Source organism: Aedes aegypti, chromosome 3 (genome assembly GCF_002204515.2).
Source record: "Aedes aegypti strain LVP_AGWG chromosome 3, AaegL5.0 Primary Assembly, whole genome shotgun sequence".
Classification (NCBI taxonomy): Eukaryota; Metazoa; Arthropoda; class Insecta; order Diptera; family Culicidae; genus Aedes; species Aedes aegypti.
Window position 1 is genome coordinate 74641612 of NC_035109.1, and position 19738 is coordinate 74661349.

The following is a 19738-nucleotide window of genomic DNA, read 5'->3' on the forward strand; positions in this document are numbered from 1 at the left end:
CACAGTGACTGGTGACTTAACGGTACAAATAGATAACTAACAATTATCGGTTTAGAGCATTTGAGATGTTCATTTTGTCTACCTCGCTGTTCATGTCCTTCGTGTATTGTGATAGGGGCTGTCCAGAAATCTCAAACCCTCCCCCTCCCCCCATAAACCCTTACGTAATTAATGGACCGCCCCATACTATGATTCTAGAGAAATTCATTACGGCTTTCAAATTTTAACATTAAGTTAGATATAAGTTTGAGTAAGGTAATTCAATGTTTTACACAATTTTCTGTAAATAAAACTTGTACGTTCTAGATCGTATGATATTCAATAGAAAAGTAACAATTTTTTTTTCTATTTTTCTTGTTGACATTTGTCATTGACGGTATTGACGATTTCATAGCCCGTCCGTGGACTATGTATTGCACATCGATATGTTACTGATCTTAGTCTATTCCTAAATAGTTAGCAGTACCTGATTACCAGGTTGCTAGAGGGATGTTTCGGTATACACCAGAGGTGCATTGAAACGCATAGATTCAGAGTCAGAACAAGACTGTCCTCTCATTGGAACATCAGCTCCTTTTATTTAGTGGCTTGCTGTAATACATTAACACAAATAATACAATCATACAATCTTATGCTAATGGCAAAGATGCCTGGGTCGGCGGTAACAATATTTGGCAATAACAATTTGGGTTGAAATATGAGCCTAGCGCATCGTCCAAACGGACGACCACCAACGAGTAAACATGCAGTCAGCATAACATGTAGCGCACTCGAGTGCCTTGATGCAAATTGCTTACGCATGTTGGCCATCGCACCCATGCTGACCTGACCTAGTCAATTTGTGACAAAACATTCTGTGTTGTATTTATTGCTTGGCTGATAGATGCTGGAAGGATGTTTTGGGTCGATGCGTGTATAGCACACCTCCCCCCTTTTAAAGAATGATGTAATGAAAGAGAAAGTGTAATGAAATCATTCTTGCGTTTTGCCTTCCCAGATGTCTTTGTTTGAGTTTTACAATATGTTGGTTTTCCTTAAGTTTCTAACACTTTGTCTTAACTAAATAACTTTATTTCTACACTAACCGAATTTTGCACTCCTCAGCATATAGCTGGGAACTTTCACCTACCTCGTTATTTTATTTTTTTAAGTTTCATATATTTTTTTTTTGTGAGAGGTTAGGCTCGGTGGGACTCTAGTTAAAGTTATTTACGCCTTAATTATTCTATTTTTGTGTACATTTACTGATTTTCCTGAAATTATGTGTTCTATTTCGCAATTTGGTTCACTGATTTTTATTATTTTGTAAGGTCCAAGATAAAAGGAATCTAGTTTTCTTCTATTTTCATTTTTTAAGAAAATCATGTCGTTAATTGCAACTTTAATGGGATTTATGTTATTATCAAACTCTTTTTTTCTTCGGTATTTATGCTCCAATAATTTTTGTTTTACTATTTCATGTGACTTTTCAAGTTTAAACTTTAACTCATTACTGAATGATTCAAAGTTATAAATGGGTTCATTACTATTTTCTAATACGTCTTGCGGGAGAGAAGCCTTTCTGCCAAATATCAACTCAAATGGGGTAAAATTATGATCTGTGTGCGGGGTTGTGTTGTATGAGAATTCATAATATTTGATCCAACCATCCCAATCAGACTGATGCTCATTGGTGAACGATCGCAGATACTCATTAAGACATCTGTGATTTCTCTCCAATGAACCAATAGATTGAGGGTGATATGGTGTTGAAAAGGTTTGCTTAATTTGGAGTAACTTACTAATCTGTTCAAGTACTTCATTGTTATATTCAGTACCTTGATCAGATCGTAGTTCGAGAAAATTGCCAAAAGTCAGAATAAAATTTTCGACTAATGCTCTAGCTATGGTGTTTGCTTCTTTATTAGGGATCGGAATTATGGATATATATTTTGTAAGGTCACATTGAATCGTAATGCAGTACCGGTTATTTTTATTAGATTTGGGTAAAGGACCAACTGTGTCTATTGATATTACTTCGAAAGCTTTTGATGGTGTTGTGGTTATGACCATTGGTTCTTTCGTATGCTTGATAATCATATTTCTTTTGCACAATTCGCAGGCCTGGACGAATTGGGCAATAGACCTTTTCATATCGCGCCATCTATATTTTTCTCGGAGTCTTAGGTACAGTCTGAATTGACCTACATGTCCTCCAACTGGTGTATTATGATGATTGCTTAGTAATGTTTGAATTTCTTCCGGGTTATTTATAAAGATTGGTTCTTTATAAATTATAATTTTTAAAGTTTTTAACATTTTATTAGCTATAGTTTTTAATAAATTTAAAGGTACTATGGTAAAAATAAAATCGTTTGCCGGCAATGCTAAATTTTTCGCGCTTATTCTTTTTGCAATTTTTTCAATTTCTGGAAGAGCACACTCGAATGCGTGACTTCCATTTCTAACGTCTTGATGCTCTTGTGCAACAATCGTTTTGCAATTTTTCTTTAGTATCATAAATTTCAATGTATTGCCCACTACGGCTGTGCACAGCTTCATCATTTTTCTTGTTTCCGTAGGGCGTTCAGTTTCATATGTAGAGAGGTGATCAGTCTCCTTTTTTTCATTTTCAATGCTAATATCTTTTAAATTATTTTTAACTAATTTTTGTGCCTTACGAGTCATAGACCTAGTATTAACTATCATAACATTAGAAATTTTTAATTCGTCAGATGTAGTAGCTATTCGCGATAATGCGAGAAATGTCACATGACAAATCAACAACTAGGCAGTATTGGCAGCAACAATAGCAGTTCTCTCGAGGACTTGTGCATAGTTTTCTCCAGAAACCCTTTGATTTTTAAGAGGATTCATAAAGAAATTACTTCAGGAAACCTTTAAAAATTCCTCGAATGTTTTTTTTTCATGAAATCTTGCACTATATTCATTAATAATTTAAAGGCTGAGTCTTACAATCTCTTTTGGAATATACTCAATAATGTTTTTTTTTTCTTTAGAAAATTCTTCAATATTTCTTCTGAAAAGCTCTGTTTTATTTTCAACCGACTCCATAAAAGATTACTTCAGACATTTCTCAATAAGTTCTGTCAGATCTAATTTTACGATTTCTCAAAGCTCTAATTAGTCTTCTGAAAGTACATCTATCCATAAGGAGTTCTTCATAGATTACTCTTAAACTAACTTTAAGTAAGTTTCGTGCATTTAAAAACAAATGTTCTTACGATTTCTACAAGAATCCTTACTGAATATTCTGAAAGAGATTCTCACAAAAGTTCTTGTCATAATTCTCGAAGCGTTTCCTTGAGGTATTTTTGCAGTAATTTATTCATAGATCTATGGAAGAATCTCTGTAGCTTAAATAATAAACAATGCCGAAGTGAACTGTAACTTTTCACAACTAAACAACACAGTAGCCAAAAAGTATATGTTACATCTGTTCACTCCAAATCTCCTAATTGCACCTTCAAGAGCAATCATCCCAAACAGTATCTGCAACATCCTCTTTGAAACTGTTTCACAAATAGTCGGCGTTAAGTCAGAGTAGACCAAGCCACGTTTATCATATTTTGAGAAAAACGAGCTTAAAGTCTAACGCTTTGTTATTCTTCAACTCGTTTAAAAGTTGGTTCGATATTTCTACACATCTTTGTGTGACTTCCAAACAATATAATGTGAAGTTGTAATCATGAAAAATAATAATCCAAACCTCTGATAGAACGATTTTTTGGTAGACTATGTGCATTTGGTCCACTCTGACTGAACTAAAGACCACCGTTCAGTGAGTTGGTTCACTCTGACTGAACAATTTCTAGGAAAATAACAATCATATAATGCTTGCATGATCAACCTGGATGCATATGTCTAAGATAAATAGATTATCAAGACACCCTTTGATTGATGTCAATAATAATTCAATAATCCATATTTTCAATCCCGAAATCAGTAGAACAACGATAGTATGAAAAATAAAGTTTTGCTGGGTCAGGTCATTGAAGACCAGAAATTTTCAACTATGCGTTCAGTCAATAGACGTGTAAAAAATAGACCGCTATTGTCGCTGCAAACATTGTGACCAACATCTAGTTTGCGAGATTTGGAGGTGGTACTCAAAGTGTCAAATTTTGTCCAATTTAACCATAGTAACCTACTTTGGAAATCAACAAGTTAACTTCAGTGCGCATCGTACCTTCGTGCTGTGCGTACACGAATTCTCTCTGCTCTTGGAAGTTTTCTTTAAAACTACCTAAAGCAATAAAGCAGTACTTTTCAGTGCTACATAAACAGTACTTTTCAGTGCTAAAATTAAAAACGGTACTCTTCAGTGCTACTAAAACAGTACTTTTCAGTACTATTTTTCTACTATTGATCCCTTTACGATCCTTGTTTGGACCCGTGCCTTCGATTTTTCGTTGGACCCGTTGGCGAAAGCTAGCGGTGGTAATCCTTCTTGGACACCGTCTTGGGAAAAAACCTCTCGAAGGTCTCGTCTTTCTCGTTTATTAACTAATCATGGTATCAACAACTAACAAAAGGAAGGGTGAATCTCTGAATTCACTACTTCCTTCCAAAAAAGTGGGTTTTAAAACTGTCACTACACGTGGCAAGAATGAGAGAAAGGACGCTCCCCCGGAATGCAAACTTTCTTCCAAGGGTGAAATGAATAATTGTATCGAAATGAGCAATCAGTTCGATGCTCTAGACAAATTTTCCGAACACCAAATCGAAGCAGCCTCTAGCCCAGGCTCTTTGATTCAAGTGAGGAAGCAAAGAGTGCCGCCTATCGTGGTCAGTTGTTCCGAATTTGGGAGATCTTGAACTCAATTAGGGGAATCAAGGTTTCCTTCCAAATCGCAAAGAAAGGAGACTGTCGCGATTTGCCGGAAACTCTTGAAGATCGTGAACTTCTTCTCAGACATCTTGAAGAGAAGAAGCACAAATTTTTTACTTATGACGACAAAACTGAACGTTTGTTCAAAGTTGTCTTGAAAGGTCTCTCAAGTGACTGAAGAGATCAAAAATGGAATAAATGATTTACTTGGATTTTCCCCAGTCCAAGCAATCATTATGAAAAAGAGAACCCAATCTGGCATTGTTCGGAAAGGGCTTTCTCAAGAATATTATTTAGTTCACTTTAACAAAAAAGAACTAAATAATATTAAAGCTATAGAAAAAGCAAAACTTTTGTTTGATGTCCGTGTGACATGGGAACATTTCCAGAAACCTGGTGGAAATTACCAGAACCCCACTTAGTGCCGTCGGTGCCAAAAGTGGGGTCATGGTACAAAAAATTTTCGCATGGATGCTAAATGCATGATTTGCGGAGGTTCTTCTCACGCTAAGGACATCTGTCCTGTGAAAGAAGATACCAGAAAGTTTGAATGCGCGAATTGCAAGGGCCCTCATAAAGCTAACTTTTGGGAATGCCCTTCACGCAAGAGAGTCGTTGAGGCTCGTGCCAGGCAGATGAAGGATAATATCCGTTACGATAACGGTCGTTTCCGGAATTTGCCTGGTAGAGTATCGAACAATGCTCATTTTTCAGTTAATGATCGCTTGATTAGGAATCATACCCACCAGGAAGATCATAATCATGCTCATTCACAAACAAATTTTAATCCGTCGGGTAGCCGTTTGAATCTTTCAATTTCGAATGTATCTACCTACGGAAAATCCTTTGCTGATATCGTAGCAGGTAATTTGAACTCCTCCCCTGTTCGTACTATGAGTACCCATTCTACTTGTTTCAAATCAAATGGAAAAAACCCTACCGCCACAGGTAATTCCTACTCAGCTTCTTCGTCTACCGAAAATTCCAATGGGAAATCATCAGATGATATGTCTGCCTCTGATTTTAATTTTCTAACTGAACAATTGAATCTAATGATTGATGCAATGTTCAAAGCCACCACTATGACTGAAGCAGTCCAAGTAGGTGTAAAATTTACAAATCAAATTGTTATTGGATTACGTTTTTCTAATGGATCCAAATAATAATTTAAATATTTTAAATTGGAATGCTCGTTCTCTGAATGGTAAAGAGGACGAGCTGTTTAATTTTCTTACGGTTAATAACGTGCATATAGCAGTTATTACCGAAACTTATTTAAAACCTGGATCCAAACTAAAAAAAGATCCTAACTTTTTTGTTTATCGTAATGATCGACTTGATGGGGCATGTGGGGGAGTTGCAATCATCATTCATAGGCGTATAAAACATCAACTGTTTTCGTCATTTGAAACTAAAGTTTTTGAAACTTTAGGTGTTTCTGTTGAAACACAGCTTGGTAAATATACTTTCATAGCTGCCTATTTGCCTTTCCAATGCTCTGGGCAGCAAGTTAATTTGCTCCAAACTGACTTGCGAAAATTGACTCGCAATAAGTCAAAATATTTTGTCATTGGTGACTTTAACGCCAAACATCGGTCATGGAATAATTCTCAAAGTAATTCCAACGGCAGAATTTGATGAGTGCTCTTCAGGATATTTCTCAATTCAATACCCTGATAGCCCTACATGTTTTTCCTCTTCTAGAAATCCATCTACAATTGACTTGGTCTTAACCGACTCTAGTCATCTTTGTAGCCAATTAGTTACTCATGCTGATTTTGATTCTGATCATGTGCCTGTTACATTTCAAATATCCCATGAAGCGATTCTCAATCCTATCAGCTGCACTTTTAATTATTTACGAGCCGACTGGAATATATATGAAACGCATGTTGACTCTTATCTTAATGTTAACATTTCTTTAGAAACTAAACTTGATATTGACAATGCTCTTGAAACTTTAACAAATTCCATTGTTGAAGCCAGAAGCATTGCAATTCCAAAATGTGAAGTAAAATTTGAATCCGTGACTATAGACGATGATCTTAAACTCTTGATCCGTCTTAAAACGTGAGGAGAAGGCAATTTCAACGCACTCGTGATCCTGCTATGAAAATTATATGGCAGGATTTGCAGAAAGTAATCAAAAAACGTTTTGCAGATTTAATAAACAAAAGTTTTGAAAATAAAATTTCTCAATTGGACCCTGGCTCCTTTTTGAAATTATCGAAAATCTTGAAAAAACCTCAGAAGCCAATACCGGCATTGAAAGAGGAAACAAATTGCTACGAAAAAGCTCAAAAACTTGCTATGCAGTTTGAAAGCGCACACAATTTTAATTTAGAACTTACTAGTCCAATTGAAAATCAAGTTACTCAGGACTTCGAAAATATTCTCAATCAAGAGAACGTTTTCGAAAATGCCTGGGAAACTGATTTGGAAGAAGTGAGAACTATTATTAAAAAAATCAAAAATATGAAAGCTCCTGGCGATGATGGAATTTTCTACATCCTCATCAAGAAACTTCCTGAAAGTAGCTTATCATTTTTAGTTGATATATTCAACAAATGTTTTCAATTAGCATATTTTCATGACAAATGGAAAAATGCTAAGGTCGTTCCAATTTTATAACCAGACAAAAATCCTGCAGAAGCTTCGTCCAATCAGTTTGCTTTCCTCCATCAGTAAACTTTTTGAAAAGGTTATTTTGAACAGAATGATGGCCCACATCAACGAAAATTCAATTTTTGCCAATGAACAGTTCGGATTCCGCCATGGACATTCGACCACTCATCAACTCTTACGTGTAACAAATTTGATCCGTTGCAACAAATCTGAAGGCTATTCTACTGGTCTTGCTCTTCTAGACATAGAAAAAGCATTCGACAGTGTTTGGCATGAAAGTTTGATCGTAAAATTGAAAAACTTTAATTTTCCAACATACATTGTTAGAATATTCAAAGTTATATGTCAAATCGTACACTTCAGGTTAATTATCAGAACTCCAGATCTGAAAGACTTCCTGTTAGAGCTGGTGTTCCTCAAGGCAGCATTTTTGGACCAATATTATACAATGTTTTCTCATCTGACTTACCTGAGTTACCTCAGGGATGTCAAAAATCTTTGTTTGCGGATGACACAGGCCTCTCCACCAAAGGACGAAGCCTGCGTGTCATCTGTAGTCGATTGCAAAAAAGTTTGGATATTTTTTCTTCATACTTGCAGAAATGGAAGATTTCTCCTAATGCTTCCAAAACTCAACTAATAATATTCCCACATAAACCAAAAGCTCTTTATTTGAAACCTACAAGTAGACATGTTGTCACGATGCGAGGGGTTCCAATAAATTGGTCAGATGAAGTTAAGTATCTAGCGCTCATTCTAGATAAGAATTTAACTTTCAAAAATCACATTGAGGTTGAATGCCAAATGTAATAAATATGTAAAATGTCTCTATCCCCTTATTGATAGAAAATCAAAACTTTGTCTTAAGAACAAGCTTTTGATATTCAAACAACAAGGCCAGCCATGTTGTATGCTATACCAATATGGACTAGCTGTTGTAATACCAGGAAGAAAGCTCTTCAGAGAATTCAAAATAAAATTTTGAAATTATTCTGAGGCTTCCTCCCTGGTATAGTACCAGTGAGTTACATAGAATATCCAATGTTGAAACATTAGAACAAATGTCAAATAAAATAATTAATAATTTCAGGCAAAAATCGTTACAATCTTCTATTGCCACGATTAATGCGTTATATGTTTAGATTAAGTTAGGTTAAGTAAATTGAAAACCTTTTTTTTCTCTTAAGCAGGTGAAATCAACTCACCTGTAAAAATCTGAACTGCTACGGCAAATGAAATGTAATATGTTGTTAACAAAATCTTAATAAAATCTTAGATATGTTTTACCAAATTTGGATGATAATTTGTTGCCTAATAACACAGAACACCTAGATATAAGGAATAATGAATATAATGTTTGGAATGATACTAATAAAAAAATTAAAAAAAAAAAAAACAAAAAACAAATTAACTTTGCCACAGTACCATCGCACACACGGTGCGTTTTCGCACTACAATTGGGTGAACCTTAATCAGCACGGCGAGCGGAATGCCGGCCTTTGCCGAATCTCTCGGCTTAACGAACACCTTGTCCAACACTACTGGTATTGGGGCAATGACGGAACCGACATAGGCTCCCTCTATGGCACTGTCGGCAGTCGCGAATTTAGGCCAACTTCGGCGGGTGTGAGTGCACTATCATCATACAAAGCGATTGATACGCTCTAAATCACGGTGTTAAAGCAAGACGTGTCCATTAATGTTGGCCTGCAGAAGGAATCGGTTCTCGTGTGGCTTCCTTGTAGTTTTCACGTGCAACCAAGCGCTTCCATCAACACGAACTTAAAGTTCACTACTTTTGATTTCACTTCAACCTTGTGCTCTATTCTCAAACATACAGATTATACTTCCTGGTCAGAGTGTAATTCGGTCGGAGTTCAATCCTGGTCGAATGGGTTCATTCGATTCAGCGATTTCTGTGTGCTGGCCTGGAATTTTCGTTCAAGACGTAAGCCTCTGCCATTTGAGCGATCTTCTCATCGGGAACAAGATTTCCATGTGCTGATTGATGAAGCCGGTGTGGACATCCGCCGCTTGGAAGTGATCATGTTTGGCCAAGTCAATCAGGAAGTTGATGTTTTGAAGTTCTTGGATTTGAAAGTTACACAGTTGTTCAATTAGGAGCTGTGGGGCACTCGGACGGATCTTTCCTAAAAATGTCGAACTTGGCACGGTTTATAATGAACGGGCACTTCGTCATCTTGGGGGACTCCGGTCTCCACTCTGCTGGTATTGGAAGGTACCGGGGTCAAGAAGCAATTTAAGAGACTAGTTCCGGGAAGGAATCGTCCAAACAGATATTCAACGAAGGTTCTGGCCTCCAATGAATGGCTAGTTTTGCAAATTCGATCAGGTTTTACTTGAATCGGTCATCTCATATGATAAACACGAGAGATAAAACAAAACAATCAGGTTGGCACTTTGAGTATCAGTGGATCGTGTCTGGGGAAAATCATGGCACCACAGTAGATTCATCTCCATCACAGTCGATGTATGGAGGTGACAGCGCCCCTAGCGTTCTAAATGTAATATTTCTATTGTAGTAACATGAGATGGATGGATATGGTTTATGAAAGGGGTCCGCGTGGTCTGTAGGGATTTGAATTCTAAACTTGTAACCAACTCAGTTATTGGGTCGGTAGCTTAGTTGGTATATCGCTTGTTTAGCATACAAGAGTCCTGGGTTCAAATCCCAGCCGAGCACGTGGATTTTTTTTTTCATAATTTCACCCACAAATTGTCCATTTTTACCACGCGGAATGAGTTAATTAATTTTTGTAGGGTTGCTATCTGACATTTTTGCAACATGCCCTGTTCATCTTATCTTTCCAACTTTGACCACCTTCTGGATACTAGGTTCGCCGTAGAGTTGGGCGAGCTCGTGGTTCACACACTACTACACCCCGTTTTCCTGAACACCGCCAAAGAATGTTCGGTCGACCATGTCCATATCATTCGCAAAGCAAACCAATTGACAGGATCTCTTGAAAATCGTACTCTGGCTGTTAAGCCCGGCTCTGCGGACAACACCTTCTAGCCTGATGGTGAACAACAAGCACGAAACTCTATAACCTTGTCGTAGTTCCTGGCGTGATTCAAACGAACTGGAATGTTCACCTTAGATCTCCACAACATTTTGCACAATCGTGTGAGTTTCCCGGGAAAGCTGTTCTCGTCCATGATTTCTCATAGCTCTACGTGGTCGGTACTATCGTATGCCGCCTTGAAAGCGATGAAAAGGTGATGCGTTGAGACACATTTTAAGTGGATTTGCCGTACACTAAAGATCTGGTCTATTGTTGATCGGCCGTCATTGATGCCGGCTTGATGATTTCCCACGAACTCGTTTACTACAGGTGACAGACGACGGAAGATGATACGTGATAACACTTTGTAGGCCTATTTGGATGGTGATCGATCGGAATCAAACCTGCAGCCTTTCTTGTAGATGGGGCATATTACCTCTTCCTTCCATTCCTCCGCAAGCTACTCTGTTTCCCAGATTGTGCCTATCAGCCGGTGCAGACAAATGGCCATGCAACCACTCCAGGCCTATCTTTATTAGTTCAGCTCCGATACCATCCTTACCAGCATCATTATTGTTCTTGAGCTGGTGAATGGCATACTTAAGCTTCCCCAAAGTAGGGTCATTGTCCGCAGTACTAACGAAGGTATTCCCTATGCATTCTCGTCTTCCATTTCCTGCGCTATCGACGCCATTCAGGTGTTCGTCGAACTGCTGCTTCCACCTTTCGATAACCTCACAGCCTTGATCACGGTACAAAGCCATTGTGTGATGCGTTGAAATTTTTATAGAACTTCTGTGTTTCTTGAGACCGATACAGCTGTTTTGCCTTTCCGCAATCAGTTTTTTTTTTCAGGTGGCTATTTTTCTTCCAAAAGGGTTTGTTGTTACCGTTTCCGTCTATAACGATTCGCGATCTGCCGGATTTATTGCTTTTCTCGTCGAACTAATCATTCCGTCGACTCCGTCCTACTTACTCAACGTTGCTCTCAGCTGCATAGTTCATGGCTTCTTTTACGGTATCAGAAGGCCGGCTCCAGAGGCACGTTCCCCACCATTTGGGGGGGATCGATGATTCTTTCTGCTGTGGTGATCGCCAGATGTATCGGTATGGAAGGCTGTTCTGGAAGTAGAAGTTATAAATGGTCAATTTTTGGAGGCGGTGAACTCAATCAGTCGCAGGTCATTTCAATTTATCAGCCGGTGAAAGAAGAAGCTGAACTTTCCAATAATCGCTCTGAGCCTCTCCTCCTGGTCAATCTGAGTGCTTAGATTTTTTATGATGATTTGGCGTCGTGGCTTAGGCAGCTATCGTATCCACGTTCGAACTGCGCGTTGCATTTATTTCTTAAAATATTGTTTATATTATGATAACGCAAAGCAATTTAACATAAAACGAGAATCAAGTGTACCTTATTCTTAATAGCGTTCCCATGCATTCTCATCTGTGGAACGTATATTCTTAATTCTCCTTTTTTTCCCTTACAGCGCAGATATGGTCGTGCGTAGCATAGGCAACTCTTTAATGGTCATCATCCCGGATCTCCTTTCGAAGAAGATCACTGATTGGTTCGAACTTAGACGTCCCCTGATAGCTTTCAAGTTTCAAACGGTAATGCGCGATTCTTCCGAGGGTTTCAATCAGTCTTACTAATACAATTCGTAACTTTCTTTCAGATACTCAACCGCACAAACAACATCTTCGAACTAGTCACCATGGAATCGGTCAAGAAGCGACCGGAAAACCAACGAAAGACTGAAATCTTCCTCAGCGACCAGGAACAGCAGGAGGAAGTGGAGAAACATCTACGGCTCAAAGGTACGTCTGAAGTATACATATACAATACAATACATATCTGAATCCGAGTCTGAAATTTGCAGGTCAAATGATCTACATGGAAAACTGGCGCATGATAATGTTCCTGGGCACGCCGGTTATGCCCAAGCTGTCCTCGCTGATCAGCACAGGGCTGTACATAAACGATCTGTCGATGCACGACTTCAGTAGGTAAGCGGTCGGCGTAGTATGAGCTCTAAAACACTTAATGAAACTTCTCCATTTTCGTTAAGGGATCTCATGCTGGCCGGAACCCAGCAATCGGTGGAGCTTAAGCTAGCACTGGATCAGGAGCAGCAAAAGTCAAAAAAGTTGGAGGAATCGATGCGCAAACTGGACGAGGAGATGCGCCGTACCGATGAGCTGCTGTATCAGATGATACCAAAACAGGTGGCAGATCGGTTAAGGCGGGGCGAGAACCCAATCGACACCTGCGAGATGTTCAACAGTGTGTCGATTCTCTTCTCGGACGTGGTCACGTTCACCGAGATCTGCAGTCGGATTACTCCGATGGAAGTGGTATCGATGCTGAATGCTATGTATTCGATATTCGATACGCTGACGGAGAGGAACAATGTATATAAGGTGGGGATAATTGAGAAGATTACGGGGAATTATCTAGAGAGACTCAAATTTTGACTTTTAGGTTGAAACTATTGGTGATGCATATATGGTGGTTTCTGGTGCTCCTGAAAAGGAACAAAATCATGCTGAAAAAGTTTGTGATATGGCTTTGGATATGATCGAAGCGATTACTGATCTTAAGGACCCTTCTACTGGTTGGTATCAACGCTTCTGTAAGTTATCGATCTTACAAACCTTGTATTCTCTTCCAGGATCCCATTTGCGGATACGAGTGGGAGTTCACTCTGGTGCTGTTGTGGCGGGCATCGTAGGGCTCAAGATGCCTCGCTACTGTCTCTTTGGTGATTCTGTAAATACGGCCTCCCGGATGGAGTCTACTAGTCAAGCGATGAAAATTCACATATCACAATCAACGAGAAATTTCTTGCCTTCAAACTATCACGTTTCCGAGCGGGGTGAAATCGACGTTAAGGGGAAGGGAACGATGAAGACGTATTGGCTGGACCATAAAGAGAACCGTCCTCCGTTGCAACTTTTGTCGGAAGAAATCAGACAGCCTTCGATTGAGTACATCGAATCGAGCAAAGATCGTCGAGTAAGCATATCAACCTATAGCGTTCCACACAAGCAGTCAAGTGGGGGTTTGAGCTCCATTGGTACGGAAGATCGCCGTGTCTACTCGCCAGTTACTTTTGAGGACGTAGCGAGGCGAAGTACTGCCAACTCTCCGGTTAAGCTGCACAGCTTCGGGCCCCGTGGTCGCGAAAATCGATCCAACTCGACAGGTCACGCTTTCATGCAGAGTGTTTCAGATGTTTTTGGATCATTGGTCAGTGATACGGAGGAGTTTCTGGAGGATATGCATCATCGGAATTCTCTCAGCAATACCAACTATACACCGTCAACTCCTTCATCGTGTGCGTTCAGTCCACCACCGGCTTTCAGAGCGAAGTCCAAGCATTACGTGCCGGGACAAGTGAGTTGATGGATGCAGGTTGTATTACAGGTTATGATTACATTTTCATTTTCGTTATAGTTCTCAGAAGAGGAGCTGGATCTCCTCTCGAATACAACGAATTCTCCATCGGCTCAAAGCTCTATCGATCATACCGATGCAATTAAGAAATCGTGAGTATTCTCAATATCTCACATAGCTTCCAATATTCAACCAGATTTCTCCTTTCACAACAGGAATTTGCTCAGTAAACCGCAGAACGTCTCCGTCTACGATCAGCAGAAAGCCAAAAGCCGAAGAGCCAAGCTGGACAGCGTGCAGCAGAAGCAAAACGAAGCTCTTCAGAAGCTGGACAAGATGGTTCAGGAGATCTACGACACTGATCTGCCGGGAATGTGTTTCATGAATCCACCCGCCTCCAGGTCGGATGGTAACATTTGCAAGTCCAACTGTAGTAGGTCTGTAGAGCCCAAATGCGACAATTTCCCAATCCCAACCACCACCAACAACAACAACCACATCCCCGAACCTTGTTATGCACTGTATAGCTTAAACGTTTACTTTCCCATTACATGCTCGGCCACTTCCGGGTGCTCTCCCTCTTCTGCTTGCTGCAACAACAACAACAACAACATCAACAACATGTCCAACACTGGCACCACAAACGCTTGTAGATCTCAGGCACCTCCTCCTCCTCCTTCTGGTGCTGCTGCTGCTGCGACTGCAGAAGCTGTTTCTCAGCCAGCGCCACCTGTTTGTGAGCACACGCGAACCCTTCCGCAGCACTGTCATAGCTGCGGTGGCTCGACTCCGGTTGGTGGCACCGGTCCCAGCAGGGTGCCCCAGAGTATTAGTTTCACCCACGCGAAAGAGCACAAATGCTGTCCGGGCTATGCGGCCATGGCTCATCACCACCAGAACGGGCGCCACCACAAAGTGCACTCCAATGCTTGTCAGTTGCTCTAGAGCTTGGGGAGGGGCTTGCCGGCTGTAAAGGGTCGTCGGCTGGGCGGCGGTCTTCGTCCTGGGCATTGAGATATCTGGCATATCTCGACGATGGAGGGAGATCCGTGGCTTTAGTTTTTATAGGCTTATTTATTTTTTACTTTAAGACTAGAGAGAGAGTGCGTGTATATAGTGAACTGTATGAATGGCTGGCTAGTTCTGTTCAGACGCTTAGTAATAGGATTGTGTAGTGATGGCTAGATGGCTGCGATTCAAACCTTGGAACTATTACCAATTGGTTGATGAAAATGATCTTGACCCTGTAAACACAAACCCGTTTATGATATCGCATAAGAGTACAAAAGTGGAGGCCATTAGATAGCGTGCAAAATGTATGTATATCGCCTCCTCATTTGTACTCTTATATCCTATTGCACACGATCTTGTATTTACTGGGTACTCTCGATCTCTTCGATCTTTTATACTATGCATGACAAAATACTTAGTATTTTAGCTTACAACACCATTTTAGACAGATTGAGTACTAGTAGTGAGTGGACTTTTTTCTGGAATTCACTTGATTGGTTATTTGTAATAACCGTGTAAAATTCCTTAATGTTTTTATTCTGAGCTTCAGAATAAAACTATGATCGATTTTCTCCGAGCATTATACTGGGCTTCGTGGCCTTTCGGTTAGCGTCTAGGCGTATTCTGCCACGGAGTGTGGGTTCGGTGGAAACTTTTCGTCAAACGAAAAATTCATCGCTGGGCTACTGGGTGTTTCGTGTTGTCCGTTGTCTAATGTTAGTGATCGTTCAGTCTGTACAGCTTATGTGCTGAAGACGGTGTAAATTGTCTTCTTCATTACTCAAGAGATTAATGATGAAATTTTTGGTAATTTTTTCAGAAATCTTGAGAGGATTTCTTTTTAATCCCTTAACTGATGACTAACAACACTTTTAACAAATCTGTGATATCTTAAGTAAACTTATTTCTAAATCTTTGTCGAGTTTCCGGTAGAAATGCTACCAGGAATTTCTGGTCGACTCTTGGAAAATGAATTCTTGAAAATTACTCTACTGATTTCAGCAAAATTAAAAAATGTTGAAGATGTGTCAAGGAAAATTATTGTTGAGATCCTTTGATGATTCATTGAGAAGTCCTGTATTTTTTTGGGTACTTCTTGAAGCAAAATCTTTTTGAGGTCATAAGAAAATTCTATGGTTCATAATCATTAAGCGACACAAAAGTATTTAACGGTTTACCATGATGCTCAACCATACCAGAATATACCATGTTGATCAACCTGCAATTTATGTATGTATGTATGTAGATATCCACCATCCTAGCTTGAGTCTTGTTCTGCATGTGGTTTAATTGGATAGCAAGATCAATGTTCATTATTAGTTTGAATTCATAATACCATTGTATGAAGGGCCAAAAGGGGGTGTGGCGGACCCGTAAGCAAAGACACTTACGCGAAACCTGCGTGAAAAAGAGATTCTCCTTCCAACAGTATAATTCAACAAATATAATAATGAAAATCGCATTGCTTGTCCAGCTTTCCACGGGATGGTTTGTTGTTGATGCTGAACCTGCAATTTCTGCATATAAACGATGTACATAAAGCAAGCATTGCTGTATATGTACAATTAAAATTGATTTAAAGTGGGAAAGGGTCCCAGTAGCGTGGCAAAGGGAGTGCGGTTCCAAAATCAGAGTGTGGTAAAAACAGTTTAAAGTTCAATATAGTTTGTAGGAAACTGACAATTTGTAAGATCCCATAAAAAATTAGCTTAGCAAGCATAAGTTTGGAGCAGCGATGTACAGGGGCCCCTTGATTTTCCCTTATTTTTAACACTTTATGGTTAGGATTAGAGTGGGCCGACGGGCCCGCGGCATCTTGGCTTTGGGACCTCACATTTTAGGGTTCTTCACAAACATTTGCTTTGTAAGTTATGTAAGTTGTTATTGTTCAATAGATTGTACGTATGAGACAACTGATCCTTCTTATAGTTAAGCGTGGCCCTGATGTTGGCTCAGATGCCTATTTTGAAGATGTTGAGTCTAACTAAGGCTTTGAATTCATAAATATTTACTTCAAGAATTCTGATTTCCAATCAAATCACTTTGGTAGATAAGTTTGTAGGCCTCAAAAAATCTGGTGCATTTTCTTATGATCTAAACCATTCTTATTTATTTTGGAAATGAGAAGGTCTCTTCTCAATAGTTTATACATACATGAGTTAAAGGCTAAGGGTGTACATATTTTTTAGATTTCAACGTATGAGGTATTTTCTAAATCATGAATTATGTAGAATAAGTAAACTAAAGATTTCGAGTTTTAATTTAGGTTTAGGCTGATGCAAATAATTATTTTCTTGCATTAAAGGGACCTCTTGGGAAGCCCAAGTTGGGGAAAAATATTCAGGTTTCAATTTGGGTACAAACAAATAAAATACAAAATAGTTAACTTTACAAATTTAATTTCCTTTTTTTAGAACAGTGACAAAAAGTAATGTTACGCTTTTTATTAACGATAAAATCCTGAAAGGGCTAAAGAGAACGATATTATTTTTCTCTTCTTCAAAGTTTCCGAATATTTGAGAGACGTGGTGACATGGAAGTGTTTGTGTAGTGCTTCCCTCAATGGGCAAATCGTCCACTGAAAGCATTAACGTGTCGGTGTCCTTAAAAACTACAGGTATTTTTCCAGCGTTTCTGCTATTATATTCTGTATTCTGATGATTCCTCGAAGAGTTTCACTGAACAATCTTCAATCACTCCTTCATGAAATTAAATTGTAAATCGTAATTGCTTCAGGTATTATTTTTAAAATCATCCAAAAATACCTTCCAAAAATCATTCTAATTTATCCTCGGGTTACTTTAAAAAATTCATCGTGATATTTCTTCAGAAATTTCTCCTCGTAATTTAAATGAATTTATGCCACGGATTTTATCAACATTTTGTTTTTATTCAACATTTCCAGGAATTTCTCTAAGATATCATTGAAAAAAAACGAGAAAAACATCCAAGAATTTTTTTTGCAGCATATTTTGCAGGAATTCATTTTTTACATTAAACACATTTTTCCAAGAATTCCTCAAAAATTCCTACATAAATTATTCTAGGAATTTATCAAGGATTCACCCAAGAATTCCACTGTCTTCTTTGAGCATTTTCCTTGAAATCCACTGAATGGATTTCTTGGCGTACCCTTTGCCAATACAATATCCTTGGCCAAGGAAAAACCACGTGAGATTTATCTGAGGGTTTTTCTGATATTCATCTAAGTAGTTTGCGGGAATTCCTCAGATAATTACAAATCCTTTTGTATTCATCCTTCATTTTATCCTCGGGACCCTTCTTTAATTCGTACATTACTACAAGGAGTTCTTCAAGTGATAAAATCAGCAACTTCTATAGAAAATCGTTAGCGATTCTACATCTTTTTTGTAACGAATTGTTCTAAATGTTTTTTTTCAAGATTCCTTCAAATACTTTTTAACAAAGAGTTTCCCCAAAAAAACAAATCATTGTTCAAGGAATTCCAACAGGGTTCCAGGTAAATATTTTCACTTCAGAAGAATCTCTGCATGTTTTCGTTTTTTCAAAGTGTATTCCAAAATTAGGAGTTTGGCTGGAAATTCCTCATAAAATATAACCAATAATCAAATTAAACATTTTATCTTGATTGCCTCCTAGACCTGCATCAAGAATCATTGTAGTGGTTTTCTATTATTTGCGCAATAATATAATTTCAGGAATTTGTTCCTATGCATTGTTCAAAGAATTGTTCACGAGTCAAAGAGTTCAACTAGGAATAACCGCAAGCATACTACTAAATACACAGAAAGTTAACCAAGAATACCTTTAAAGATCTTTTAAAACAGAAACATATAGAAACTTCTGAAGTATACACGATGTAGCATTGAAATCTACTTCCTGGCGGGAATCTTGGCTACGCTCTCGTATGGGTGATTTTCTACCGTCAGAATATTTTTTAAACTCATGAAATTCTCGTTTGAACGTAAAACATTTTCGAAAAATGTGAGTTCGGTTATAAAAGGCATATTTTGCAAACCTCTATTTAAGATCCCCAAGTTCACCTCCGCATTGGGCCCCCAAAACATCTGCTACGCCACTAAAGGGCCCCACTAAAGTCATATTGAAGTTATAACCTGTGACATTAACTTGATGTTTGTCCGGCCTTTTCCCACTTAATTCAACTTTAATTATATAAATGCAATAATGCTAGCTTTATATATCCTATTATTTACATAATTGACAGCACGATTTGGTTGATTACTTCCTGAAAAGATTCTAAAGAAGTTCTAAAAAATAACATTTGTTTTTGGAAACCATTGCCGTTGTTTCTGAAGGTAACTCACACGAGTTTTTTTTTTGTTATTTGAAAGCACGGGTAGAAATCAGAAACGAAAAACAAGAATATGACTCATGATATTATAGTTTTCAGAGTGTTTTCGGCTTATGAAAATACACCATGATTTGGACTCATGATATCATAAGTCAGATTGCCGTAACGCAACATATGCGTTATGTATTTGTTGCGGATTCCTCGGAATCATGAATCACATGACGAAAATCGTGAGTTGTGCATCCGTTTATGATCAACAATATTTAAAAAAAATAGAAAATAAAAGCTAGAGCGAAGTTCGAACCAAGAACCTTCTAAATGAGAATCCTGTACCGTACCACACTACCACTATAATTTATTGAAATGAGGGTGATCGAAACGAATGAAACGATGCAATGAGGGATGATTATGACTCCAGGAATTAGGATTTGTGGTCCTGGTATCATGACCTAACCAAATAATGAATTTCATGACTTGTAAATCATGATTTGGGAATCCGATTTTTTCTGTGTAAGTATATCTGAGGTGAGAAGATGTTTTCATGCTGTAATCTT

The 19738-nt window shown here is 38.5% G+C and overlaps 1 protein-coding gene across 1 annotated transcript in view; it reads left to right on the forward strand.

The window, feature by feature from the left end:
- The window catches only part of LOC5577693 (soluble guanylate cyclase 88E), a 171996-nt gene extending 156479 nt beyond the window's left edge, over positions 1–15517 (forward strand). The window contains exons 6-14 of the mRNA XM_021851987.1: positions 11970–12093; positions 12159–12300; positions 12363–12489; positions 12552–12903; positions 12965–13097; positions 13155–13879; positions 13940–14031; positions 14095–14316; positions 14533–15517. Of these exons, the coding sequence (XP_021707679.1) occupies positions 11970–12093; positions 12159–12300; positions 12363–12489; positions 12552–12903; positions 12965–13097; positions 13155–13879; positions 13940–14031; positions 14095–14316; positions 14533–14824 (2209 nt within the window). The 3' untranslated portion in view covers positions 14825–15517. The remainder of the gene's footprint in view (positions 1–11969; positions 12094–12158; positions 12301–12362; positions 12490–12551; positions 12904–12964; positions 13098–13154; positions 13880–13939; positions 14032–14094; positions 14317–14532) is intronic.
- The last annotated feature ends 4221 nt before the right edge of the window (positions 15518–19738 follow it).